The sequence below is a fragment of the Melopsittacus undulatus genome, chromosome 4 (genome assembly GCF_012275295.1).
Source record: "Melopsittacus undulatus isolate bMelUnd1 chromosome 4, bMelUnd1.mat.Z, whole genome shotgun sequence".
In the NCBI taxonomy this organism is placed as follows: domain Eukaryota; kingdom Metazoa; phylum Chordata; class Aves; order Psittaciformes; family Psittaculidae; genus Melopsittacus; species Melopsittacus undulatus.
Genome location: NC_047530.1, coordinates 84,628,574 through 84,655,656, shown reverse-complemented (window position 1 = coordinate 84,655,656; position 27,083 = coordinate 84,628,574). Strand labels below are relative to the sequence as shown.

Genomic DNA, 27,083 nt, shown 5'->3' with positions numbered 1-27,083 from the left:
CCCATGACGCATGGCCGAGAGGGGCGGGGCTCCACCGCCGCGGACCTATCGCAGCCTTGGTGGGCTGGGCTTTGTGCGCCGTGTGTGTGTGCGTGTGTGTGTGTATGTGTGTGTGTGGAGGGGGGTGTGCGTGGGCGTGCCCGGGCGGCGTGAGGGATGTTCGGCGGCGGCGGCGGCGGCCGCCCGGGCTCGCCATGGTGTGAGGCGCGGTCTGAGGCGCCGCGATGAACGCAGCCGTCCCGTCGGTTTTTGACCCTAAGGGACAGGTGTTGAAGTTGGGCGAGACCTTCGAGAAGCAGCCGCGCTGCGCTTTCCACACAGTCCGTTGTGAGTGCGGGCCCGGGGAAGCCCCTCGGGGACCGCTGGGCACGGGGAGGGGGCTCCGGCGGCACCCGAGCCCCCTCCCCGTGCCCAGCGGTCCCCTGAGGGAAGGGAAGGCTGGCTGGGCAAGTGCTGCGCCCTGGCGTGGCCTTGCTCGCAGGCCGGGAGGGGAAGGTGTGGGTCGGGGCAGGCCGTGGCGGGCATCGGTGTGAGGGAGGACCGGCATGGTGCTGGGTGAAACTATCGTTGTGGCCCGGCTCCGGGCATGTCGCTTGGGCAGGCACCGGAGCCTTGTCTGTGGTTATCTGTCCGAGGAGGCAGATCGTGCGGGTAGTTTGAGGGGAGCTGAAATATCAGTCAGCTGCACAGGCAGGGCTTGGGAAGCTTGAAGGAGTTGGCTGCCTTCGTCCCGGGGTACGCCTGGGAAGTAGCTGGAGTGCTAGTCCCGGAGATCAGGTTTTCATCGCTCCCAGTGAGGTGTACGGCCATTGCCTATCTGCTCGCTGCTTTCTGGGCACCGGCTTCACTTTTTACAGCTTTTGCATCCAGACTGGTGTCTTGATGTAGTTCTGCTGAAAGCCAAACTCGGCTGAACCTTCGGGTTTTCTCTCTTTCCTTGTGCTTAGTTTTTATAAGTTAAGCACAATTCAGCAATCAAAGGTTAAAAGGCAGTATTAATCACAAAGCTGGTATACCCTCCCTGAGTACATAATTACTATCTAGAGAGGTGTGTGCTCAAAGATTCTGAGGGTAGCTAGGAAACAAATGCTCTCAGGATTATAGTTCTGGTAATTTAGGACTGCTGCTTCTGGTTTTGATGTCTCATTATTTATAGACTGATTCCCAAGATTCAGTCTTGCATATGTTCTTTGGAGAATGTCCTGTATGCTTTCATGCAGTGCAGCGAGATGGGTAATGTGCTTTCTGTGAGCAAATGGAACGGCACTTAGTAGGATTGTCTGTGACTGTGGGAAGGGAGGAGAGGGGAGGGAGTGAGCCAGCAGAATCTATAAATGGATTTAAACAAATGCTGTAACTTGAAATTTACCCTAATTTTAAAGAGGACTGAAAACCACGTCTGGTACCTCCTACCCTCATGATTTCTTGCTGACTCCTGTAATTTGACGATTTACTCTGAAATCTGGTTTGAAATCTCTCTTCCTTTCCAACAAATGAGACATAGAAACTGTCACATTCATCAGTTCTGTCAAATCCACATATACAAATATGCTTTTTAGGTTGTGCTAAATGAGTGAAGGGGAAGATGTCTGGTGGTTAGAAGATGAGAAGTCCATTTACTGACACTGGAACCAGTATCTTAAGTTTTGAAATATTAGTCACACAGTGGCTGTATATTAAAGGAAACATTCTCTAATTTGATGAGAAACTTTAGAACTAGTGTACGCTTATCCCTGTGAGAGGATGTGTGAGGTTTTGCCGTAAACAAGGTTAGCAGGGGCTGTTACTCATGTCTTAGCTCAAAGCTGCCTGCTGCGTGCATAGTCCTGCCCACCAGCTCCTGAAGCTCGGTTTTCTCGCCTGGTTGGTGTGCATGCTGGAGCCACTGTTCCCAGCTGTGGTCTGTGCCGCCTGGCCTGTGTGTTGCAGGAGGGTTAGTGAGCTGGGAAGCTGCCCAGCCACAGCAGAGCTCAGCTGCCTGTGACCAGCAGTGGGTGACGTGACAAGTTGCGAGGCAGGGAGCTCGTGCCATGCTGTGGCTGGGGAATGTGCCATCTAATGGGTTCCCTTTACGTGCTGGGCCTCCCGTGCCTCTCTTCAGCTGCAGTGGGGTGCCTCTCCTCAGCACAGTGTGCAGGGCAGGGCACTGGCCATCCCTAGGGTGCGAGGCTGGTTGTGTGCTTGCATTTGCTGGAACCACGGGTTCAAACCCACATGTTACCATGTACCTTGCAGAGCCTCTCGATGCTGTCCTATGTTCCTAGATCTGTGCAGCCAGGCCTTTCAGCTGTAGCCCTGCCAAATTCATTTGTGGTAGAAATATGATTTCTATAGGTAATGATATGTTACATGGCTACAGCACTGATGCCTGAGCACGTGTTCATTTTCAATGTCTCAGATATTTTTAAAAGGACTAGAAGTTGATTACTTCTTTTGTTTGAAACTTATTTTAATCAATGACAAAAAGGAAATTAATATTTAATTGGGAAGTAATTTCCCTTTTGACAAAAATAAATATACTGAAAACAAGTTTTGATCACCTCCTGACATGCATGTTACAGTATAATCAGAAAAGGGCATTGAAGTTTAATGATGTTCTTTCAGTCACTTGTCTACACCTCTTATATTTGGGATAAACATTTTCAAGAATTATTTATTGATATTTCTGAAAATAATCACATGAGGGTTTATCTTTTGAAATATAACACAGCTCATTCAGCCTCTTTATCCATTAAGATGTAAAAGCATCTTTCTGATTGTAATTGAGAAGTTTTAACATGCACTGAATCCTGAGAAAACCAGCTTGACTTTAGATTCTACTGGTTTATGGAATTATCTGCCCAGGAGAATGATCAATAATACACTAGCAAAACAGACTTTAACTTAGTAGACTCCAACTGCAATTAAAATGTGCTTACATTTATAAGATTTGTGAAAAGCCTATAAATAATTCACTTTGGTTTTATATTTAGATGACTTTAAGCCGGCATCTATTGATATGTCCTGTGAAGGAGACCTTGAAGTTGGCAAAGGTGAACAGGTGACAATAACACTGCCGAATATTGAGGTGAGTGATGGGCCTAAGGGAATGATTTATTTTATTGTCACAGGTATATGCTGCATATAGAAGGATATGAAGTTTCAGTGCTGTTTGAGAGCAGCTTGTGTGATTTTTGGAGTTGAAAAACAATTGCTATAGGAATGTAAAATTACCAAAGACCTGAAAGTTAAACAGCTGCACTGTAACTTTAAATGTGTTCGCCGCATTGGAAATAAGATGTAGGATGACCCAGAAGTGTTGCGTACACAGAAAAGCTTCATGTGGATGTTGGCAGCATGAGTTTCCCCTTGGTATTTATTGCTCTAGTGCAGTTCTAAAGCAGGAAAGACTGGAAAGGGAAAATTTACTACCTGCCATGCTTTACTGCTTTGCTGATACGGTAACTGAAACCCCTCTTGGTAAAAGGAGTCCTGCAGTGAGCATATTCTCATTGGGAAATAAGCATTTCATCAGTTTCCAACTAAACTAAGCTGGGTGAAATCCCATTGCAGTCAAACACCAGCTGTTTTTTGGTCATGGCTACTGTGAGTCTAATTTGAATTAACCAGCAACATTTTAAAAGGCTAAAAATGATCACTTGTAGTGAATTTGGCATCACTGTGTTGGATTGCTGCTTCTAAAGACTGACTACAGCAATAACACTCACTGGACTTCTGATTTCATAGGGCTCAACTCCACCAGTGACTGTGTTCAAGGGTTCAAAGAAGCCATACCTGAAAGAATGTATTTTAATTTTCAACCATGACACTGGAGAATGTCGGCTAGAGAAACTTAGTAGCAACATCACTGTGAAGAAAACCAGGTGGGTGATTTACAGGAGAAACAACTGTGCTTTAGTCATTGTGAAAATTGATATGTTAATGAGTCTAAACTGAGATGCATAACTACCAGTTCCTATTTTTAGGAAAACATCCTTTTTAGAGAGTACCTGTCCTCATTCAATAGAATGAAAAGCCTGCTTTCTCAGCACACTGACTTCACAGCGTCGAGCCTTGACTGGCAGAAGAAATGGGAATGGTTTTGTTTGTTTTAATTAAAAGTTGTCTCATTGTTGAAATAGATGGTAACTATTTTGTGATGATTTTGGCGGGAATCTGTTTGGAAACTAGGTTGCCCACTGGCTTCTGACTTCTAAATGAGGAAATAAAAAAGATAAATTATGTGACATGGTAGAAGGAAAACAAGCCATTAACAAGTTTTTGAATGTGTTGTGGTTTTGTATGTGGTTTTTTGTTTGTTTGTTTTCCTGCTACTGAGTTCATGTAAGTCATCTCCAGCAGAATTATGTGATCCTGGGTAGCCAGGTATAAAAGCAAATAAACTGACAAAGGGTTAAAAAGTTGTTAGCACTGTATTAAAACACAGTTTTTAATATGTATATATAAGTACATGCTAGTTTTATAATGTACCTAGAAATCTAATGATGTTTTGTAGAAAGGCATAACAAATAATTCCATCACTTAAGGTATTGTATTCCCTGTATTCTTGCCTCTTTCCTTGCATCCTGTCTTGTAGTAATTAAAAATCTTATGCTTTTCCACACAGAGCTGAAGGAAGCAGTAAAGTCCAGTCTCGCATAGAGCAGCAACAGCAGCAAATGCGAAATGCAACTAAGGTTCCAAACAATATTAAAAATTCTCCACCAAAAGAAAAGATGTTTCCATCTTCTCCTATGGATGATATTGAACGAGGTAAGCTTCACTGGCACATATGTTTCAGGAACTTTGCTCTTAACTAGAAGTTATTTTTTAGAGCCAAAGAGCTGTGTTGGGGTTGGTTTGCTTGTTTTTCTTTTATTAGAGATTCACAGTAGAAGCTGATTAAGCACTCTGATATTGATTAAATACCTGATTAATTACCCTGACATTGAAATGACTACTCTGGCTCAAGTAGTAATAAGGCAGTATTTGAAACTTGCTAAGATAAAAAAGTAAGGTGAATCATTAGGCTTAATAATGCCCAGGGTCCCACTGCTGCTGTCCTTGATTCTGTCTTCTGCCGCTACTATAATCAAATATATAGTTGGTTGTATTGTGGCACTGGAACCAACTAAGTTGTTTTCTTTTTGACATTGCTCCCCATTCTTTCTCTGAATCGAGCCAATGTATAGGTTACAGTGTTTTGCAACTCAAAATACTTCTTAAATTACTGGATAAGATCTTGTGAAAAATGAGGCTCTAAAAGAAAAAGACACCTAAAAACCTGCACAAATCAACCCTTGAACAGTGCTATGTACTGTGGTTTTGAGAGTTTCTTGTTTGGTGTGACACTCATATTTCAGTTAATGGGAGGCCTTATTTCCTTCTGGAGGACAGGAAGGCGGCAGGTGGTAATCACTTGGTACAGAAATGCTGACAGCTGGCAGTTTCATTGACTGGAATTGACATCTGCCTCCTAAGATGTTCTGAATTCCTTTAAACAAATACATTTTTTTAGATGTTGTTATGAAGGGTTTGGGTTGTTTTTTTTTTTTCCATTTTGGTCTTAAATGCTGACCAGGAATCTATACCACAGAACAGTACTAGAATGTATCTAAGGTTGCGGAGAGGAAGGAGCCCTTGAGCACATGGAATAAAATGATGCTTTTTCTTGATGATCTCTTGTTTTGGAGGGAGTGGTGGTGTCACGCATATTGTAACTCACCAAAGTGGCTGCCAACATGTATCAAACTCATGTGTAGTGACAGTCCAACTATGAGTACTACTAAATAATGCAGAATAATTGACCAATAGGGATGGTAGGGACCTTTTGAAGTCATCTAGTCCATCCTCCTGTCCTAATTTTCTATTGTAATTTTTCAACCTGTTCTTCAAGCCTTGCAGTAGTGATGGATCGTGTATTCTCCCTGGCAATCCATTCCAGGGCTTTGGTCTCCTTACCATTCAGGTTCTTCCTAATAAATAATCTGACAGTAAGCCCACTACTACTTCTATATTTATCACGCAAGCATAGACAAGGTTACTTTGCTGCTTTTGAGCAGGCCTTCATGTGTTCAGAAGCTGCTATGTCTTTCCCATTCTTTAGGCGAAACAATGCTAGCTGGTTGCTCTTTCCTTAGAAGTTAAGTTTTCAAGATGTGTGATTTATTATCACTCTGCTTTAGCTCTTACTATGAGTCCAAAATGTTCCTGAAGGCTAAATACATTTACTATTTCAACCAAGGTTTTAACAGTGCTGAGTTGAGTGAGTGTCTTACAGTCATTGTTATACACACAGACCAAATAGTATCACGTCCCCATGTAATGCTTGTCATTTCCACAACAGCATGGTGTGCTAGAGCTGTGTGTAGTGATCCACTTTAACTCTCAGACTCTTAAGCATTGCCTGCATAATTGTTCTTCATCCCATGGTTGTGTAACTGACTATTCCTGCTTAAGTACATTACCTTGAACTTGTTACTAACTTTGTTTTCATTCTCGGTCACTACCTTTGTCCTCTGGTATAAAAACAGTCCTTTCACCTCTTGAATTTAAATTCTGTCACATTAACTTATGTCAAAATAAAGGGCATAAATCTTAATCCTCAGTTCTCGGTAGTAGCCTTTCAATTATTTTTTTTCTCTTACTAGACACTGGTAAGAGCAGAGATGAAGTGAAACTCCTAGAATCATAGAACAGTTTGAGTTGGAAGGAACCTTCAAAGATCGTTTTGTCCAACTGTCCCACAGTGAGCAGGGAAAATCAAATTGCATAAGACTTGAGTGGTATCTTTCAGTTACCTTACAGCTCCTGATGTGGGGCAGATCAGTTGTTTATTTGGCCTTTCTTCTCTAGAATTAAATTTCAAATAACTTCTTGATCATTCTGTTAGCTGCATCCTAATATTTACCTTAGCTTTTCTGTCATCTTTTCTGTCCTTAGGCTCTTCTCTTATGCATCCACCTTAGTAACAGGAGGGTGCTTCCATTTTCCCCCCAGCTTTTCTCTTTCCTTATGTCTGAGTCAGCCTGTATGGTCTTTTAATGTACTTTCTTCCATGGCATTGGGTTAGCTTGTCCTTGTAGCCATAGCTGCACTACTTCAGGTGTCACTTTTCCTGAACACTGTTTTCCTTTAGACTGGCCTTTGATAAGGCTGACTAACATAAATACCTTTTCTTTACAGTAGCCTTTGATAACTCAGAACTGGGAAGCTTCTTGGAGCTTTGTGTTGAAACTTATTGTATTGTTCTCCCTTCTTTTGATTAAGCTTTGAGCCATCTGGCATCTTGGTGACTTTCATCTTCAACCTGCTCTTCAAATTTACCCAATACAGAAGTGAGATGTGCCACGCTCCTACTTGCTTTCTGTTTGCTGTCTCTAAGCTGTTCCTGAAATATTCCAAGTGCTTATAAGACCATCTTAACAATGTCTGGGTTACAGTCTTGTATATTGATAAACTTCTTCACTCTGGGTAAATCCTCAAGTTGTTGTATAAAATTTCCATCTCTGTGATTCAGTGGTCTGTTTCAGACTTCTAAATTCAGCAGCACCCCTCTTTTGCACATTATTATGTGTGCCCTTTGTGCAAAAAGTAACTTTCTCTGTATGTTGGATTTTGGCTAGTACATATCAAATATGCATTACTATTCAGCATAATCTATCCAGTCACACTCTCCTAAATATTATTATACTCAGGTGAGTTATTTCATTAAGAATGCAAGTTGATGGAGTCAGTTTGATCTTTTAATTTCCAGTATTTGTCGTGTACTTCATATTCTAGCTAAATAGTCAAGTGTGGATGGTTCCTTTCATGCTTTACTTGGTTTGAGCAAAATGTCACATAGTCCAAGTAAGTGTATTGATTGTAATGTTGAACTGTTGGGAGGCATTTTGGGTGCAGACATCTTACAGCTGACTTATCTGTGTGACTGTAAGTGCAGTTTTGGTCAGTGAAAGGCATTTTTGGGGTGCTAAGGAAAACACACAGGGCTTGGTAGTTGCAGAAATTAAAGGCTATGTGGGATGCACTACCCTGTGGAATGTGGGGTTAGCATTTGGGTTCACAGGCACCCTTTTTCACCACTTGGCTTGAAAGGGAGAAAGTGCCCAAACTACAAGAGCAGAAAACCACATGACAAGCTGGATGCTTCCTTGTGCCTTTTTCTTTGTCCTGGAGGGCTTTGGGTTGTTTTTGGGGTTTTTTGGTGGTTTTTTTTTTGTTTGTTTGTTGTTGTTGGTTTGGTTTTTTTGGTTGCTACAATGCATGTACCTGACTTCTGTTGTCGATTTTCTTTTTTTTTTCTTTTTATTATTTTTCCCTTTCTATTTCAATTACAATAAATATTAACTAAGAAACAAATCATATTATTTGCAGAGCTAAAAGCAGAAGCCAGTATCATGGACCAGCTGAGTAGCTCTGACAGTTCATCTGACTCTAAAAGTTCTTCATCCTCTTCAAGTAGTGAAAATAGCTCTAGTGATTCTGAAGACGAGGAAACGAAGCCCTCTCTTCCTATGTCAATGCCATATTTGCAGCCACAGCCTACTGTGTCTGCCATACCACAACAGGCTGTCCCTGACAAAGATGCCAGTCATAACAGATCCCAAGAGAACAGTGGTCATATGATGAATACACTACGTAAGTACAAAAGCTGTTCTTTTCTTAGTGCACAGTTCCAGACATCAAGATTCTGAAAGGAAACCATATTGTTTTTAAGTATGTCTCTGTTATAATTAAAATTGTGGGAAGTGATGCTAGGGTTTGATTGTTCAGCAGTGCTCTGAATTAGACATTGGGCTAGAAGGCTAGTTTGTCCCCAGCGATATTAAATTTCAACTGCTGATGCAGTTGAAAATATTTCCTAAGCTCTTCTGGCTTCCTCCCAGTTTATATACATTGGGGCTGGAGAACAGTAATTTTGTATTGAAAATACTGGAACGAACAGGCACTCCCAAAACATATGCTTACAATTTCTTGGGTAGAACTATGGGAAAGATACTATACTCACCATACTCTGAATTACAGAAGAGATGGTGTATTCTTAGCTACTTTAGTTATTATTCATGGCACCATTCCACTGGACAGCATGGCAAAACTATCCTTTGCATATAAGGAAGGAGGTGATTTGTTTTCAGGTGACACTATCTAATTCCACCCACTCAGGCAACTAAAAATGTTAATTCAAAGAGTAGCTGTGATGTTGTTGAAGAAGTGGTTGTTGTGTAGCCTGGAATTAATGTTCAGTGTATTCAAAAAGGAGAGTTTGGACAATAGAAAAAAACCCCACCAGGTAGAGACCTAAATAGCAGGAGTACTCATAGAAGTATCAGCTATGGTGACTTTTTGAAACTGATTAATTAAGGTGCTTAGCTGCAGGCTCTTGGTTTGATGGTTTTTTTTTCCCGCCAGTCCTGGTCTGCAGCCTAAGATTGTCAAGGTTTATCATTTGTATGTAAGCTTGTTATACTGAAATGTTAGATTCACTTAATGGATGATATAAACAGGCTTTGGTTTGGTTTTGTGGGTTGTTTTTTTTGGGGGGGGGAGTTGTGTTCTTTTTTTCAATAGCTAGTATTTAAATACATGCGTAAATATCTGTGCTGTTTATTTATGTGCTGCATTAACAGATAAGATCAGACTGAGAAGTCCTGTGACTTCATGTGCAAAGGACTGAATGCTGCTTTCATTTTACTGTCACTGTAGAGAACAATGTCTTCATGTTAATAATTTGCGTAACTTGAGTGTGCCATTTATTTCAACCCTTATTCATAAAAGGGATTTCCCATTCTTCATGCTTTAAATAAAACTTGTTACGAAAACAAGATTAAGCTCTATCCCCAGTGACAGAATCCCACCTGGCAAAGTTTCCACTGAGAAATACAGCTACGAGTACAGGTGGCCACATCCACTGGTACCAACTGTCACAATGAGAAAAGGTTGCTTAAAACATGACAACATCAAAACTGTTACAGGGGAATTTGGTGGCTTGATGGTGCTTGAAAGCTGTGTTCACAGGTAGAACCTCTCTGTAGCATCAAGCCTTGGTCTGAACTATCTGAGCTTGCCTAGATCTTTAGCTTAACCCTATTTAACTTCTGTTATGGTTACATATCTATTTAGTCCTACATATCCTATTCTCCTTTATGATTCTTTCCCAAACTTACAGTACAGTTAACACTTAAAGTACACTTAAACTAGACAAAGCCCAAAACAGCCACTTTCAAGGAGAATGTGTTTCTTTAGCTCTCCTGCTGAGTGAATTTGGCAGGCGAGTGAAACCTGGAGAAACTAAATGGATAGCACATGGTTCTAGCTTGAATGGCAACAGTTCTCAGTTGGGGTCCTATACAGTCATTTTTTCCATCTCAAATAATGTTTTACAAAAATACAGTACCGAATCAACAGATGTCAGCACAAGCTGTTTGCTTGTCTAGCCTCATTTTGAGGTTTGACTGTTTATGTGCCTGACTGGCTTTGTGCACCTTTGTGGAATCAGGGATGCACTGGGTAATTAGTGAGCTTTCCTTGGCCTGCTGCAGGCAGGCAGAAGGGTAGAGGAAGGCTCAGAGAGCAGAGTTTTACCTCCCCTTATAACAAAGTTTGTAAACTGTGGTACTAATGGATCTGTTCTTCATAAATATTTGATCATATGTTGCTTTATGTCTACTTTTTGTTTCAACAACAGTTATGCTAAATAAAGCAATTTTCCAAAATAAACTCAGCATAGCTTGGCTATTCTGGAGCCTTGTAACACACGTAGTAGCACAACTTTACTTCTTTTGATACTTTGAGCTGGTACATGCAGCTGGTCATAAAAAACTTCCTTTTATTGATTGGTTTGGTGCGGATGTGACCATGAAGATCTGTGAAACATGGGTCACTCCTATGAGCTTCCCGATACCCAACTCACAAGAATTCAACTGAATGTAATGTCACTATTTTCAAGTTTAGGAAATGTCATCAATGCATCTATTTCCCCAGATAATAAGCAATTGGCACTGTGAAAACTGATTTATTGCTGCCTATTAAGGTCAATAGTCTAGATGTTCTTCAGAGTCTTGGTTAAATAAACTTTTCTGCTCTTGCACCAAACCCGCCTGAAAACTACCAACTCTAATCTGTTTTGTTTTGCCATCTCTACCCTTTTCTTTTTATAACCCTACCTCCAAAAAAACACCTTTAGAAAGTTTTCCCTGGAGTAAATCCTAATGCATTATATCTGACTCTGGAACTTGGACTTCTTTCCCATCTGCTGGTTTTCACAAGCATTGGTATTTTTGGCTGATGTTATAGGGTTTGTGTAATTTCTATTAACTATGTTGAAATAACCTTTGAAGGCTGCAGGATTGCTATTTGGAAGGTTGTTATCTTGTTCGTACTCCCAGTCCTCTCCTAAAGTACGTTTGGGGTTGGGGTTTCTAGGAATTCACTGTAAGTTTTCATTTGAGTGACAAATTCATGAGTTTAATTTATTAATGCCATTGTCTGCCCTGAAACATTTTTTCTTAGGATGATATATAGTCGTGAATAAGTATTGACAAATCACTTGATTTTGTTCTTTCAAAATAGCTTTTTTAAATTTAGGTTACGATACAGCTGTAAGTGTTGTCTTTATATAAAGGATAGGTCAAAAGTTGCCTATAGTAGTATTTAAAAGATTGCTGGAAACGGCCATCTTCATTATCCTTGTCTTTACATAACATGTTTTCTGTTTTGCTGTGGAGAAACATGTACCACTTTTTAAGCTTTAGTGGTGATATAGTAGAAAACAAGGACAGACTAAATGCCACCTTGTCAGACTTCAGTGCTCTGGCAGGAATGATGCCTGATAACAAAAGATCTGATCCAAGTGTCTTGTTGGGTTTACCCTCTTGAGGTTACTTTTCTAGTCATCTGCAAAATCTGTGAAGGGTGCTGCAGCTGAGGAAAGGGCATGTGAAAACAGTGCCTACTCAGTTCCAGTGATTTTCCTTTGCTTTTTAGGCCATTTCTTGTGGAATGCATCTCTCAACCAGAGATGCATTCCTTTTATATTATTTCTTTTTTTTTTTTAATGTCTGTTTGGCAAGGGAGGTGTGAATAGAACCATACTAGTTGGAACAAGTTCCTAAAAATGCAGGGGAAGTTGCTAGATAGAATGTAGATTCTATATAGCATGCTCTGTGGGTTTTGTTAGGTATCTGTCATTATGGAATGATTCCCTCCCTCCCACCCCCTAAGCTTATGGACATCCACTGCAAGCACAATACAGTCTGTCTTCTTACTTCCCGGTTTTGAAATATATATAGCCACCAAATTAAAGTGCTGTGCAAAAATTTCTTTTGATGTTGTGTTTGTTCACTTGTTCCAAAACCTGTTTGAAATAGTAGGTCACTGATACATCTTTAAATGCTATGTCAAAGAGCTGCTCATCTTGATTGAGACATAACTTGTTTTCAAGCACAGCTGACTCGCATTCAGATGTGTTTCACACAAAACCCCAACAACTCATTTTCACAAATCTGCATTCACCAGCAGTTTTCCCACTTATGAAGCATGAAAATGTGGGTGGCAAGGATAGCTAGGTGCTGTCTTTTGTGATCTGGTAATATTAAATAAATGCATTTGCAGCTAACAAGCTAATGGCTTCCTTGCCCAGGAAGAAAAGTGATGCCTCTAAGGTTCTGTCACTGGGGAGCTGGCTTCTACACCTATTTATTTTCTTATCATAGAATAGGGTTAGAAGGGACCTTTAAAGATATCTAGCCACCCCACTCCTCCCCCTCCCTGACCTATTTTAGTTTTTGCAGCCCTTTTATTGGGAAAGGGAATATCTTGAAAGAATCAAAGTATTTCTTTAGAAATGACTAATGCAATTACTCTCTCTTCTAGGAAATGACTTGCAGCTGAGTGAATCTGGAAGCGATAGTGATGACTGAACAGTTTTTTGGCCTTAAATGTAACACCTTTTTTGCTAAATATGTCTTAGCATCTGTTTTGCACTAAGATTAGATTACCAGAGACTGGAATGAATGTCCTCGATTTTGATAATAGACATCCTAATTTTCTACTGACACATCATGTCTATAATAGAGCAGCATTGACATCCTGTCAGTGCTATGGTTATGTGTTTATCTTTCAAATTACTGTATTTACAGTAAAATTGTGTATGATCTGATTTTGATTATTTTTGCCTCAGCCACCTGTTTTACTTGAAACTGATTTGTAACAGCTAGTTACTTTATATAAATAGTTACAGAATGGAGAAATTCCTGATATTTATGGAGGCAAGTTTCCTTCCTATAATTTAAATGCTGATCTCACAACTTTTACTTGGAGGGAGTGAAAGGGAGAACAACTAAATGAGGTCTGCTGTGTCTGCTATACTTTTTGTTTAGTTCACAGTTCATACCTTTAAGGAAACTGCTGAATAATGTGGTCCACTAGTGCAGTTACAGTTTACAATTGTTCAACACATTGCTGAATTCTTAATTTCATTGTATTATAGGTCTTTATATTTCTGAGCCTCAAGATTCCTGAGGGAACTTGTCTATTCTCTGCCTTTTTATACAACTTGAATAGGCTGGTCTTTTTACAACCTTTTTGTATCTAAATTTCGATAACTGCAGAGACAGCAATGAACTTCATTCAATTCTGTAACAGAAATCAGAAAATTTCTTTGTAGGAGTATAAAAGTAATTTAATAAAGCAATATTTATCATTTTCATGTTTCTGATTCTGTTCTTTACTGGTTAAGAACTCCCCTTCCTACCTATAGTAGTCTTACCAGTGAAAGCGTCATGCAAAGAAGCAGAAAGCAGTGAAGTGGTAGCTAATACACATTCCCCACCCTGTCTGCAAAGCTTCTGTATTGCTTTTGCCTATATTGAGACAAGCCCTAAGAAGAGCTTGCCAAAAGTTTATGGTACTGCTGGTGTACTGATGAATATTTATTACAGATTATATCTAAATGGCATTGGTGTTAGACAGGAGGTGGTGTTTGCCTAGTCTTGTTTGGTTTTTCTCATTTAAAATTATATTTCAAGACCTGACAAACTACAAGTAGTAGTCCAAATTTTATCCTATAGTTTACTACTGAGTTTTGTAACTAACAGTAGCAAATGTCTGTAGGTTGAATTCTGAGGAGATGAAGCTGCTCAATCTTGCATAGAAGTCTCCTTTGCTAGATTGCAGTGATTGAATTGCAGCTCTCTGTCTAAACTGTGAGCATTGAATTCTATATGTAAGCATGAATGTGCAGACATGAAAAAATGCACACTTGGTAAATGTATACAATAGATGGTACTAGACTGGCTTATGTTTCAGCTGTGCTGTATCAGCCAGTGCTTATCTCTAGACAGAAAAATAGCCCCAAATCACATCTAGCTGTCACAAAGGAACATTTATTGATACCACCAGGCAGAAGTGAAATATTGGAAATTCTGCTTTCTGATGCTTCCTCACCTCATGTTCTGTACATGCTCTGTACCAGGTAATAGGTTGCTAGTCTTGCAGCTTCCTCAAGCTGGTGTCATAAGCAAAACATTTTCTTGTTTATACTCAAAGGAAAAATCTCAGGTTAATAACCATGGGTTAGCAGGTCTTTGAGAAGAAGAGGGCTAATAAGCAACCTTGAAGGAAGATGCTCTGTAATAAGCCCTGTAAGATGCTTGGAACTTTCTCAAGGGAAAGGGTATTTAATTCTCTGATGGATCATAGCTGGTGGTACAGAAGCTTTAGCAGAGTACTCGGTTCTTGGCACCTGCTGCTAATAAGGATGTGAGGAGCTGAGATGTTGCACGTAACCTTAGGACTAAGGAGCAGCCTTGTATTCCAAATAGAAAGGGGTGCATGATAGTGCAGTGTCCTGAGCTGCAATATCCTCTTTTTGCCTTCTCTCTGTTCCCAGCAGTTTACTTGTGTCAAAGCCTTCCTTTAGGCCAACACTAAATTCTAACTCTAGCCCAAATGCTGCTTTTTTTTTTCCCTGAATAGTGCATTCAGGATGTATTGGAGGGAGCAGATGTGTGGAAGCACTGACCAGGTCAGGGTCTAAACTGGGGAGAGTGTGTGTACTCATGAAGTATAATCACTCCTTCAATGATAAAACTTGAATACAACCTACCTGTATTTGTATGTAATTGCACTCACATGTATGCAGGTGCTTAAATATAGCTTTGGGAGTAAAACAGATTTCCAAGTTTGTAAGTCTCAGGACTGTAAGTAAGCTTGTGCTATCTTTAGGATTTGATGTTTGTATTGAAAGCCTTCTAGGATGGATAGAGTCTTGGTTAAACATTCATATAGCAAGTAGTTCAGAGTGATCAGTGGCTACTCTGGCACTCCCTGGCATGAATATGTGAGATAGATGGATACATTCTGTCAGATGCACAGCTGTGATAATTCAGGAAAGGCTCTCTTTAAACATCAAGACTGGAGAAAAAATGTGAGAAAGAAAAAAAGCTCTGTATGCTGTATTCAGCCCAAATGTATGTGATCTGACTGTCCCTCTCCTCTAAGTGTCAAACACAGGCAAGTGAGCTAAAGAGCTTGCTTTGGGCCTGCTGTAGTACAGAAGGAACTGGCTTGTATCTCTTTCATGACATGCTGGTTGTATGTCCTCCCTAAGGCTTGGTTTGTGTGCCCCTAGCAATGCTGAGCCCCATATCTCCTGCTGCAGGGTGTTCTCAAATGGCAGGAGTGAGAAGATGGCTGCATTGAGATTTAGAAACCTGAATAAGGGAGGTGGTGTAGCAATAGAAAAACAAATCAGATTGTCTTTTTTGACCTTGGATTTTTATCTCTTTTTTTTCCCAACCCTAACATGAAAATTCTTTCCTTCTGCTTTAAAACAGTTTTTTCCCTGTGATGTCAACCTACCTAGAAATGAATAAAATCAGCAAAGGTCCTATGACCACTATCCCTATGACCTCTCAGTACCTCTTGCAAAATAATCTTCCAAAATCTATCTGGTTCTATCTTGTTGCTTTCAGCAATTTTGCCTTTACATCTGGAGATTTAAAGCGTATGTGTCTAAGCACTAGATACATTTGAGGAATGTTTTATTGTGACATTATAATTAAGCTATCGTGTATGTTTTGGGATTGGAGAACATCTGCATATCACATTGATAAATCAAAAATAGCTTCCAAATGCAGCTAGAAACTACAAAATGTTTTAGTCTTCTGCCTAATGCAGTGCTAAGGCCCATGCAGCCCTTCTCTCTGCATGGCACCTAATACAGGCACAGTTTGTCTAGTATCTTCCACGTCATGGTTGTGATGTTCAAACCCTGCCAAGCCCTGGAATGTTGATGATGAATTGCAGCTACCTTGCCTGGAAGCTTCTGGTGTTTCTAAGTTCTCCATCCTACTCTTGTTTTTCATGGATCCTGTGTTGGGGAATGTGGAGAGGCTGAGGTGATTTCTCCAGGCAACCCTGGCACCACTATATTCCATGACTAACACTGTGATTGACATTTACTTGGGGTTTCCTGTCTGTCTGTAATTCCCTCTTGGGATCTTTGCCCCTAAAGCTGTAATGGGCCTTTAGGAAGCTCTAGTTTATAAGCTTCCTAAATATAACTCAGTATAATGTCCATGCATTTTGTAGTTGTTTGGTAAGTAATAATCTTATTTCCTGCATAATTTCTGGAAATGATTCAGATGTCCAGGCATGGATTACTGAAAACAGCTGCTCATCAAATCCATGACATCAGCATCAGCTGGAGCATAGCTCATCACAGAATTAATTGTCAAGGCCCCTGATATGATCAGCTTTATTGAATGAGCTTTGGTTTTTACTCTGGAGGAAGGTGGGAGATAACCACTTTTCAGATTAAAGGACTTTCAATACATCACTTCTGTGCTAACAGACAGTGAATCACCTTGAGAACAAAGCAACAGTATTTCTGAGAGGAATTATTTGTTGGGTCTTTCTTGACTGATTTCTGGGGAACCCAGTATGAACAGATCATCTCAGATAAGAGTTTGCTTTTGTTCTCAACATTTTGGCCCATGAAAATGGCATAATTTCTGGACCACGCTTTTTATTTTCATTAGAATTTCTATAGGAGGGTTTCTGAGAACAGCCAAGCAGATGCTTAATCCTTCTTAAACATAAAAGATGAGGATGCCTAGGCTGGACAGAAACAAAGCCCAAAGGAAGAAAGAGAAGATGACTTGGCTCATGATGGTTCCTAGGCTGAATGCTTGTAATACATGTGATTTCCTCATCTCACCACTTTGAGGTCATTCAGCTAACCATGTTAAGGTGCTGAGAATAGCCTAAGCAGATACAGAGTTCAGACCAGCTTTTAGAGGAAATGTGAAAGCAAGAATAAGGAAAAGAGAAGTTTTGTAAAAGGGTGTTCATATTTGGTTAAAATATACGTGCCTCCTGCTTTGGCGGAGGTAGGAGAAATGTGAAAAGAAGATGAAGATGTACTGAAATTAGGAGAAAAAAGTGTGAAATGATAATTTCTTTTATGGTTTAGACCTAAAACTTGATAGGAGTTGTCATCCACATCTGAGGGAAGGATGAAAGACTCATGTCTCATCTATTTCTTTGCCCTGTTCAATGAAACTGTGGTGACAGCTTCTGTTTGTTAACTGGTTAGCAGTTATGTCCCAAATGATCTTGGTCCCCCTGAGTAGGAATAATTCATGATGGCTTGGGTATTTGCAGGGAGCAGCAATTTGCTTACCAGTGGCATGTACAGGAATGGCCTGAATTTATGGAAAGGTCTAAAGAATCCATTACTGTGTCTTTTATTTCACTGTTTGTCAATTTTCATGTTGTGGAAAAGCTCCTAGAGGGTACACTCGGAGCTCAGAGTTTGTATCAGCAGGAAGAACTAGTCAGCTCCTAAGCAGATACCAACTTCTTACAGGGTTTTCATAAAACCTATCCTGCATCTGCTGTAGTGGAGGGTCTGGCCTGCTGGGAACAGCCAGGGCTTGGGTTCCAGTTGTTTCTGTGGTTTTCTGAATCCATAGAAGAAATGAGTGTGTTCTCAGATATTCCTTCTCTGAAAAGCAAATCCCTCTGCTGTGGTGAGGAAGGAATGGAGGTTAGAGGCAAAGATGAAGGAGCCTTTCATTCAACAGAGAAAGCTTTGTTGATGTACAACACATGCCTGGTGAGTTAGCTGCTGAGACCTCTCCTGACTCACTTTGAACAGAGGCCCTTGTTACAGAACCTGTTCTCCATCTCTCATCTCCCATATGCTGTCTTTTCTATGCAGCTTGGTTTGTCTCCTGAAAATTCACGCCTGGCTTGTTCTAGTAAGTGTGCTTACGCATGACAAAGGATTATTTGATGCCTCTAAGAGATGAGGCCTTCTTCATGCTGTTATTTAAAGAAAAGTGGAGTGTCTTTAAAAGGTAATTAAAGAAGACCCAACAACAACCCAAACTGTTCTTTAATATCTTTAGTTTCACTTCCACATGCTGTGTATCTTGTTCTACCAGTTTCAATGCTCTTGCAAAAGAGTTGCACAATGACTTCCTCGTAGCAACCACCAGAACTAAACTTGAGCTCACCTAATTGGCTGTACCTTTTCTAAGATCTACAATGTATTGAGTTTCCAATAAACCCTCCAACCCACCCTTTTTCCTGCACTTTTTCATTGCCATGACTTTTAGAATAAATATTCATGGACATCTTCATATACAATTCCCGCAGAGACCTGGGAGCTGGCTTCTGCCTGCAATACCAGCTTAACATTAACCTGAACCAATTTCCTTTTTTACACCCAACTCTGCACATTGACAGTTTATAAAATGTCTAGGCTTTTCCCAGAGTTTTGATCCAAGTGTTTACGCTAACATTAAAAACCCTCCCATTACCAAGTTTTCCTAAAAGCTAAGGATGTTTTAAAGGCCACTGTCCAATTGAGATTCCCCCTTCAAACAAAACCAGGGTTTGTGTCAGTTTCTGATTTTGCTGGAATAATGAGGACAGCATAAGGTAATGAGCCCCTCAGAGCATCAGGGTCACACAAACTATTTTGGAATTAGCTGCCCTTCAGCAACTCTTCTGGAAAGGTTTATGTGCTTTACGATCCTCTCCCGCCACAGTGTGGAACAATTTCCACTCCTGTCCTGCATGATGACCTAGGTGGTTTTTGTTTGGGTTTTTTTTTTTGTCCTGAATGAAAGTTAGCAATAGAAATATTTAGCTAACATTTTATAAGTGCTTGTTTTAAAAATACTAGTCATCAAATATGTTTGACAAATGTGACCTGAGTGTAGGTGGGGAAAACTCCATGCAGATCTGCAGCTGCTTTTTTGCTCCTTTTCCCCTTACAAGCCAGACTGCCTAGTAACCCTCATCAGGATATGGTATGTGTCAAAGATACTGATGGTCAGTGGCTGTGGCTATATTTAACTGAGGATGCAAGACTGTAAAGCTATTTTAAAAGTTCTTGCCACAACGAATACATTTTAGAAAGTACCACCTGGAAGGAGTGTGCTGAGTTTAGCGGGGACTTTTTATCTCTCAATTTGTAAAACAAAATGACTGCTAAAAGCTTAGAACCTGTCCCTGCTTTTGTACTTTCCATTTGACTCCTTCTTGGTGACGAAACAACAGCTACTCACAGGTGAATAACTGAGGTCCTCGAGAGAGAACTTGTTCAGATATTAATAATTCCTCAGCTATATTTATAATTCTGTAGAGAAGTTCTGAGCTGAGTGAGCCAGAGTCTTCCAAATTACATGGAAGCTGTTGATCCAAACGACCTCTGTTGTGAAAACAAGAAGTGCTTACACTGTACATTTCTCTCAAAAGTTAACAAAAATATGTGTGAATTTGTCTGTGCAGTACTGGAGAACAGGTAACTTCAACTGCTGTTAGGTGGAAGCAGCTCCATGATGAGATGGTGGCAAACAACCCATGTCCATGGGATGTGTATGGAAGTGCGGGTAGATTGATCCTGGGACCTTGAGAGCAACTCCCAGGCAGGTGCATCTGGACTTGCAGAGACTGCAAACTGCTCCCTAGTGTGTGGTAGCTTGTAAATCTCTCAGGTCTTATCAGCAGCTCACACCACACAGAGACCTTCTGCCCAATGTAGATGCTCAGCTACAAGAAGCTGACTCACAGCTGCGTTTTCCTCACCTTGTACTTCTTTGACAACGAGGAGCGGCTGTACAAATGGTACATTTGTTTTCCAAGCTAAATGAAAACTGTAATTTCAAACTTGCTTGCCATGGATGGGGCAGGGTGCTCGGCAGGGAGGGAAATATTTTAGTCATCCCACAATAAGGAGAGGTGACTGTTCAGGGTAATGCAGTGGCTCAGCAGCAGGACTCTTCACAGTTGGACTCTGCTCAGGTGACAAAGCCACACAATTTAACACCCAGCCAGCTTTGCTGTGCTACTACAGCCTTCCCAGACTGCCACAACAGCATGAGGAAAACAGGACACTTGGTCTCTCAGGTTTCTTTTACCTCATGCTCACATGAGCTTCCCTCGTTTCTTCCCATTGGTATTTAGGATTGTGTTAACTGCATCTGGTATGGGGAAGTGATAATACAAACCTGATTCTTCCTGGCTTTGCTGAAGCCTCCTCAGCCTCATATCATGGGGCAAAACACTGAAGTTCCTTCCCTCCACCTTTTCATTGCACCAGGGTAGGAAAATAAAACCGCTTTTGCAATGCATATAGCTGCTCCATCCTTCCGACTGGGAGAGGTGGAGACAACTCTTGTGTCCTTGCCACTGAGGCAAGGATCACATCAGGTACCTTCTCTGAAGGCTCAACCATGTCTATACTGAAGTCAAACTGGAGCCACAAGGGAACATCTGCGTTACTTTGCATGGTGGTGTGTGGTTGGGTGGCCTACAAGGTGAAAAGACAAATGGATTATCTGTGTGCCTTTCCCTGTTCTCCCTTGATTTGCCCTGGGGCAGGTCCCTGCATTGCTTCCTCACAGGCAGGCAGCTGTGGTGGGTGGTAGGTCCTGTGCCCATAACCAGTGGGCATGACTCCCTCCTTGTACTATTCATGTAGCTGCCCTGTTTTGATCCAGTTGATGCAACAGTATTTTACGTCATTGCTATGTCCTTCTGACAAAAGGATTGAGGCCCAGTTTTCCTTAAAGCTGTCACTTCCAAAGCATAAAGAAAGAACATCTCAAAAGGGAGCCAAACCATGGGAACTGCACTGGGTAGTCCTTTTCTCCTCTGGGTTTGAGTTAGTCACGCATCCAAGCTCAGAGTCCTGTCAGGGCACAACCCACCCAGCTGCATGGTCTCCCAGCCTCCAGTACTACTGTCCAGGAGGAAAGAAAAATCAGAAAATGCAAAACATTTGAGTCACAAACAAAGGGTGGGTGAGTAGGATTAGGTGAGGCTGTGCTGACTAACCCACCCCAGCAACAGGCAAGAGTTGCTCCCAGCTTCTCCTGAAGGAAATAGATCTGGCTGTGCTGAAGCTTGAGGTGGTGTTGGAAGGTGCTGCTGGTGCACAAATGTCTGATCCTGGGCCACCCTGCCAAAAAGGCATCCCAGGCCTGTGTTTGGCTGGATTTACACAGAGACATCAAAAAATCGAGGATGGAAAGCAAACCAGGGATATATATTGTCACTATTGTTGCATCTGACAAAGGAGAGTCAAATCCCTTGAGGCAGAAACAATTTATCTGTGGACCAAAATGACTCATTAGGAGCTGTTTCAAACAATTAGCGTCTTTGTATTGAAAAGGCATGTCCTGATGAATTTGGCAAGGACACAATTTCAGATTATTTTATAGTCTGCTTTGTAAAGCTGTATGTGGGGTTAATGTCAGTTTAGTATTAATTGTGTATTTCTGTCAATTTGCAGAGAGACAATAGTCTCACTAGAATCTTGTTCTCACTTTTAGCATTTCTAGTTCTTGAACAACAAAACAACTGGAAATTAGAGCGCTGCTTTCACAAATGGCTTTATCTGAAGCCTTCAGGGTATTATAGAATTAACCATTTAATTCTGAGGCCCTCTATGAAGAGCATAAAATTTACTCTTCCCCAGCAACAGTACATCCTTCTCCAGACTAGAGTGTGATGGCTGTTTGCTAGTGACTAGCAGTGCCAAAATAAGTCTTTGGAGAGGCAGGCTTACACCTGGCTGATGCTGGGCTGGGAGGAAACAACATGGTCAGGACACACTTAGTAGTGAGCCAGCTTACCTGTTCAGTCACACTGATAAACAGATGCATAAATACAAAAGTATGGCTTCTTATCACAAGCAACATGTGTGTGCAGGGTCTGAGACCTGGCTGCTTCGAATTTCCAGGAATCAGCTGGTAATGTATTAGCTGTGTTAAGATAAAGCCTGGTGTCTGCAAGGCCTGCTGTTAACTCTCCTTTATGTGTGTGTGCAGAGATACAGAGCGTTGGGTGCTGTAGATTCTGGTCTCGACTTCAACAGGATGAAGACAACTGTCACACAGCAATTGTTCAGTGAAGGGCACTTGTTCAGTGTGAGGCATAAACGGTTGATAAATTTAATCTTTCATTTACAACAGCTTTAAATGCTTCAGGGTAGTAACATGGATTGTAAATTCTGACCATTATTTAAATGAATTGTAAAATTCTAACTGACTTCCATGTGACCAAAATGAGAACTTGAATTTACAAATGTCCAAGTGGCATTCTTTGGGGCATGGAAAATTAATTTCCACGGGGATTAGATACATGCACAGTGATGTCCACAGACCCCTTTCTCAGCTTATTTTGAATGACTGGTGAGGTTTTGTTGGTCTTTCAGCACTTCACTCTTGTAATGATTGCCAGCAGGAGGGTTCTTTCCTATCAACTGGCAGGCCAGGTTGTCAGTGGGAAGAGTGCAAAAACCCTGAGGGCATCCCCTCTCCTCGAGGCTTTTGTGCCTGCACATGGGCTGACCCAGAGCTAGAGCTGCTCTCCAGCAATGAGGAAGTTTAAACCGAAGCAGGATTTTTTAATTTATTTTTTTAATTTAAACTGCAATTAGAAGACACCCCCAACTGGTGAAAGTACTTGCATTTCATGTGCTTGCAGGTTTCCAAAAGCCTAAACTTAGCATCCCAAATAGTTGAAGCTTTTTGAGCAGACTAACCACAAGTCAAGTCTGTATCCTCTTTGGGCAAACCTTAAGTTTCAGTTCCTGCACATACACACCTTTTTTCCAGGAGTTAGTCTTTCCCCAAAGACCTACATTTGCATGCTGGTTAAGCACATATATAACTTTCCTTAAAACTGGTGTTTCAGCACATGGCACGGGGATTTGCATGCAAGACAGGAGATGGTGCTGTGTTCAGGAATAGTTTAATTCCCTGAACTCTTGGTTTGCAAGGAAATATGAAGCAATTTGGTTAGGAGCCTCTTTCCACAGTGCTCTTAAATCTGTTATTTTTGCATGCTGTGTGCCTTTCTTCTTGTGCAACCACAATTTGCCAAGAAAGGCAGACCATTTTTCCACAACCTCAGACTGAGAGTGGAGACATCCCCTGAGGCTTGGGATGGGAGCCCCATGAGAGCTTGTGTTGGTATTGATAAGGATGCAAGAACTCAGAGGGCTTCCCAAGGATATTCCATGTAGCAGTCCAGAGCAGGACCTTTTACTAACGTGCTTCTTAATGATTGCCTGGGTGCCACCAGATCCTCTAACCAAGAAACTGAGAACTGCGCACCTAAAAGATGAATCTAACTACTAGCAGGGATAGAAAAAAGAAGAGAGACAAACAAGAGTGAAGCTTTTCAAACATCTCCCAAAACAGATGCTTTCCTGGAGGGATTCTGACACTTGTACAAACATCCGGACGGCAGCTGCATGTACCCTGTATCGGGTGGGCTCGGTTCACTCTTGGGCCCCCCATGGCCATGCCAGTGAGTTTTGCTACCCTGCTTCTCCCCCTCAGTAACTTCTCTCTGCCTTGCTCCTCCAGCAGGGAAAATGTGCCTTGGCACTCAGAGTTTTGTTGTCTTTGAAAAACGCCTGTTTGGGATTTCTGACTCCCTTTTTAAAAGCACTTTTGATGTTTCAGTTCATCTTGTGGTGCTGTTTGCCACTGCTGCAAGTCAGGCTTTGCTGCTGATTTATACATGTACGTCTACATACTGATGACATGACAGTAACTCCTGAAGGGAGCTGTTTCGCTCCTCAGTTCCAGCAGAGACGCCATGCATCTCAAGGATCATTACCCCAACAGGGATGTAATAAAAAATTTCCACAGAACCAGCCATTAAAAAAAAAAGGAAAAAAGAAAATAGAGACTTTATGCTGCATTTTTGTTGCTTATAAGTAGGTATTTTCTCCTGTGTTTCCCCAGGTCTGGCTCAAAGCTCCTACTCCCAGCTATGATATCAAGCCTTCCCCGACAGAACTGCTGCAGCCCGAGAGCACCAGGCTGGCACCGGAGGTGTTTGGCAATCACTCAGCGGCGATTTAAAGATTTAAAGGTAGTGACGGCTGAGGAAAGCGCCAGGAGAACGCATTACTGCTCTGCAGCCCGGCTCTGAGGAAAGATAAACACGCTCCTGGCCGCAGGTCCAGGCCTGGGCGGTCACAGGCAGCCTCACCGCTGGCTCCCTGCGCTGCTCTGCCTGCTGACGGAAAACGGGCTCTGTAGGCACTGAGCGCCCTGCTCTCCGTAGCCATGCTTTAATCTTGCCCGCTGGAAGCTGCCATAACGAAAACTCGTGTCTGCCCTCCCAGGGCTGACCCGCTACTTTCCTGTCTCCCCCCGCCCTGTGCCCCCGGGGACTGGCAGCTCTGCCCAGGCCAGGCCGGGATGGAGGCGGCCGCCCCAGAGAGGGGTGGGCGGTGGGGTGAAGCCCTCCCCGGGGCTCTCCAGCTCTCGCTGGGGCTCTGGAGGCGGACAAGGAGCAGCGGGAAAGGGCCGAAACAATCCCGCAGTGCTAGCAGCATCGGCGGATTCACGCCCCGCACACCATGACCGACAGTCAAAGCCGCCGGGTCGACAACCCCCATTCCCCTGGGGGCATGGCAAGGTGCTGGTGTATTTAATGGCTGTCCGGGGGACAGGGTGGGTTTCTCTGTCGTGTTTTATCTCTGCGCCCGCAGGTGCCGATCCCCCACAGCCTGCACGGCGGGCGGCAATGGTTGAGGGGCCGGCGCCATCTTCTGGGCTGCGGCGCACGGGCTGGGGGAGCAGTGAGGATGGGGAGCGAAGGGGCGGTTGTACAGGCCTGGAGGGGAGCCGGACCCTGGGGGGTGTGCTGGGGGCACAGGGAACGCCGGTGAGGAGCTGTCGGGGCTCTCTCGCCTCTTCCGCCGCCACCGCCGTGAGGAGAAGCCCGGAGCGATCCCAGAGCCTCGGCAGTGGGATGGAACACCTGCACCCCGCCTGGGAGGGAAAGTGCAAAGTGCAGTTGGTGGCATGGGTAGAGTCCAGGTGAAAACGCGACTCCGGAGCAGCTGGAGCAACAAGGTTATCTCAGCAGTAAGGCAGACAGCCAAAAAAGCACTCAGTATGCTGTGGTTTGGATTTGTTCTCCCCTCCCTTTTCTTGCTTGTTAACCTTATAATCCTTTATCAACCTGTGTTTCTTAAACATCTGAGTTGAGGGGCAGAGAAACCAGTGTGGTACCAATTTCTCACCAGCCACTGCTGGCTGCAGATTGCCGAGTGTGTGTGTGGCAAGGCTTCACGCTGTGCACCATGTGCCATATGGTCCCCCTGTCCTTGGGACTTCTCAGCCTTGCTGCATCCAGCAGGATGCTAATTATACAAAAGCAAGAAAGAAAATGTACAAATCTTATTTGCATCAAGAAGCCAAAGGAACGGTGCTTTGCCTGGATGAAGGTGGTGGATATGTGCTGTGCTGCACTGTCTGTGCTACGTATTTCCAGGCAGTGTTTGGCTTGCAACAGGCAGTTGGAACTGGTGGGATGGTGGACCTGTGCCTGTCTATGCAGGCATGTCCATGGAGTCTGGGGAGATGTGAAATATAGGTCTTCTTACTTGCACTGATTTGCCTCCTAAATTTGGTGTCCCTCCAAGGAGGAGGGCATAATGTTCAGTCATTGCTAAACATTGACTGAACCTGGGAGTCTGGGGAACAGAACTTAACAATGATGCCGAGACTTCCCAGAGCTGTACCTTGTTCCTTCAGTTCATGCAGGGTCAGCCTTAAGAGCTTTATATGTTGTTTTTTTTTTTTTTTAATCATAGGATCAAAAAGGAATCTCATCTGCACATCCTTGCCCTGATCGCTGCCACTCTGCATGGAGGGAGTCAGTTGTCATTGAGCGAGGCAATTAAGAAAGTCTCAGTAGTAACCAGTGAGAAATGGGAGGTTTGCAGAAATGAATTGTGGTTTCTTGGCTAACATTAAGGAAGATACATTAGATAAGCCGCTGGTCTGCTGCTGTAGGAATTCAAAGTGAATGCCCTGGAGTCATTGCCCCTCTCTGCATGTGAAAGGGACTAACACTTCCCATCCCATCCTTCAACTGTCTTCACATACTGCAAGCCCTTTGCTCCAAAGCCTGTCTCTCACTACATGTGGGGATGACATCTCACACAATGTAATGGTTGTCTGTCTGGTGCTTTTAGGCAAGACCCTGATGTTTCTTCGAGTAACCCCTGTGGTGGTGCTTCTGTTCCAAATCAGGAAACTGTAGAAATAAATCTCTTCCTCTCAAGGATATTTTGTGGTTCAAGCAGAGAGTTGCAGCATAAGAGCTCTCTTTTGCCTTGCTATTGGCTCAGTGTGACTGTGGGGAAAACATTTCCTCTTTCGGGAGGAACTTCATGTCTCTGAAAATCTCAGTAGCCTGTATCTGACATGAAAAAGTGGCCGGGTGTGGAATTGCTTGCATAGCGATAAAGTAAAGGAGTGTTTTGTTCTTGCTTAGTTGTCTTTGATTACTTACAACATAAAAGAATAAAATGGTAAAGGTCATCAGCATTGGGGGGAAATGCCTTTTGTGGAACACTTAATTCACTGAAAAATCCAGTTTTGCAGAATGAATTTATTTGGGAATCTGGACTGAGTTCAGTGCACTGTTTGGTCCAAAAAAAGGAAGAGGGAGAACTTTTCCAAGGAGATTTTTGTTCTGGCATAAAATGCGACACATTTTGTTGGAAGTGATGTTTCCTTAAATCACTACAATTTCTAGGAAGGCAAAGG

General features: G+C 42.4%; 1 protein-coding gene across 2 annotated transcripts; it reads left to right on the top strand.

Moving 5' to 3' along the window:
• Window positions 1-104: 104 nt before the first annotated feature.
• EAF2 (ELL associated factor 2) lies at window positions 105-26,803 on the top strand. 2 transcript variants are annotated; one of them, XM_034061723.1, is made up of 6 exons: window positions 105-327; window positions 2,973-3,067; window positions 3,727-3,863; window positions 4,607-4,752; window positions 8,356-8,619; window positions 24,258-26,803. In XM_034061723.1, the coding sequence occupies exons 1-6, from the start codon at window positions 225-227 to the stop codon at window positions 24,287-24,289; spliced, it is 777 nt and encodes a 258-aa protein (XP_033917614.1). In that variant the 5' UTR covers window positions 105-224; the 3' UTR covers window positions 24,290-26,803. The 2 variants fall into 2 exon arrangements, with proteins under 2 accessions (XP_033917614.1, XP_033917613.1); XM_034061722.1 differs by lacking the exon at window positions 24,258-26,803 and adding an exon at window positions 12,853-13,685 and having other exon boundaries at window positions 107-327.
• The last annotated feature ends 280 nt before the right edge of the window (window positions 26,804-27,083 follow it).

Coding starts and splice junctions, on each gene's coding strand:
- EAF2 (XM_034061722.1), top strand. CDS start 225: ATGAACGCAGCCGTCCCGTCGGTTTTTGACCCTAAGGGACAGGTGTTG. Junction 3,068..3,726: donor TAACACTGCCGAATATTGAG/GTGAGTGATGGG, acceptor CTGATTTCATAG/GGCTCAACTCCACCAGTGAC. Junction 3,864..4,606: donor ATCACTGTGAAGAAAACCAG/GTGGGTGATTTA, acceptor TTTTCCACACAG/AGCTGAAGGAAGCAGTAAAG.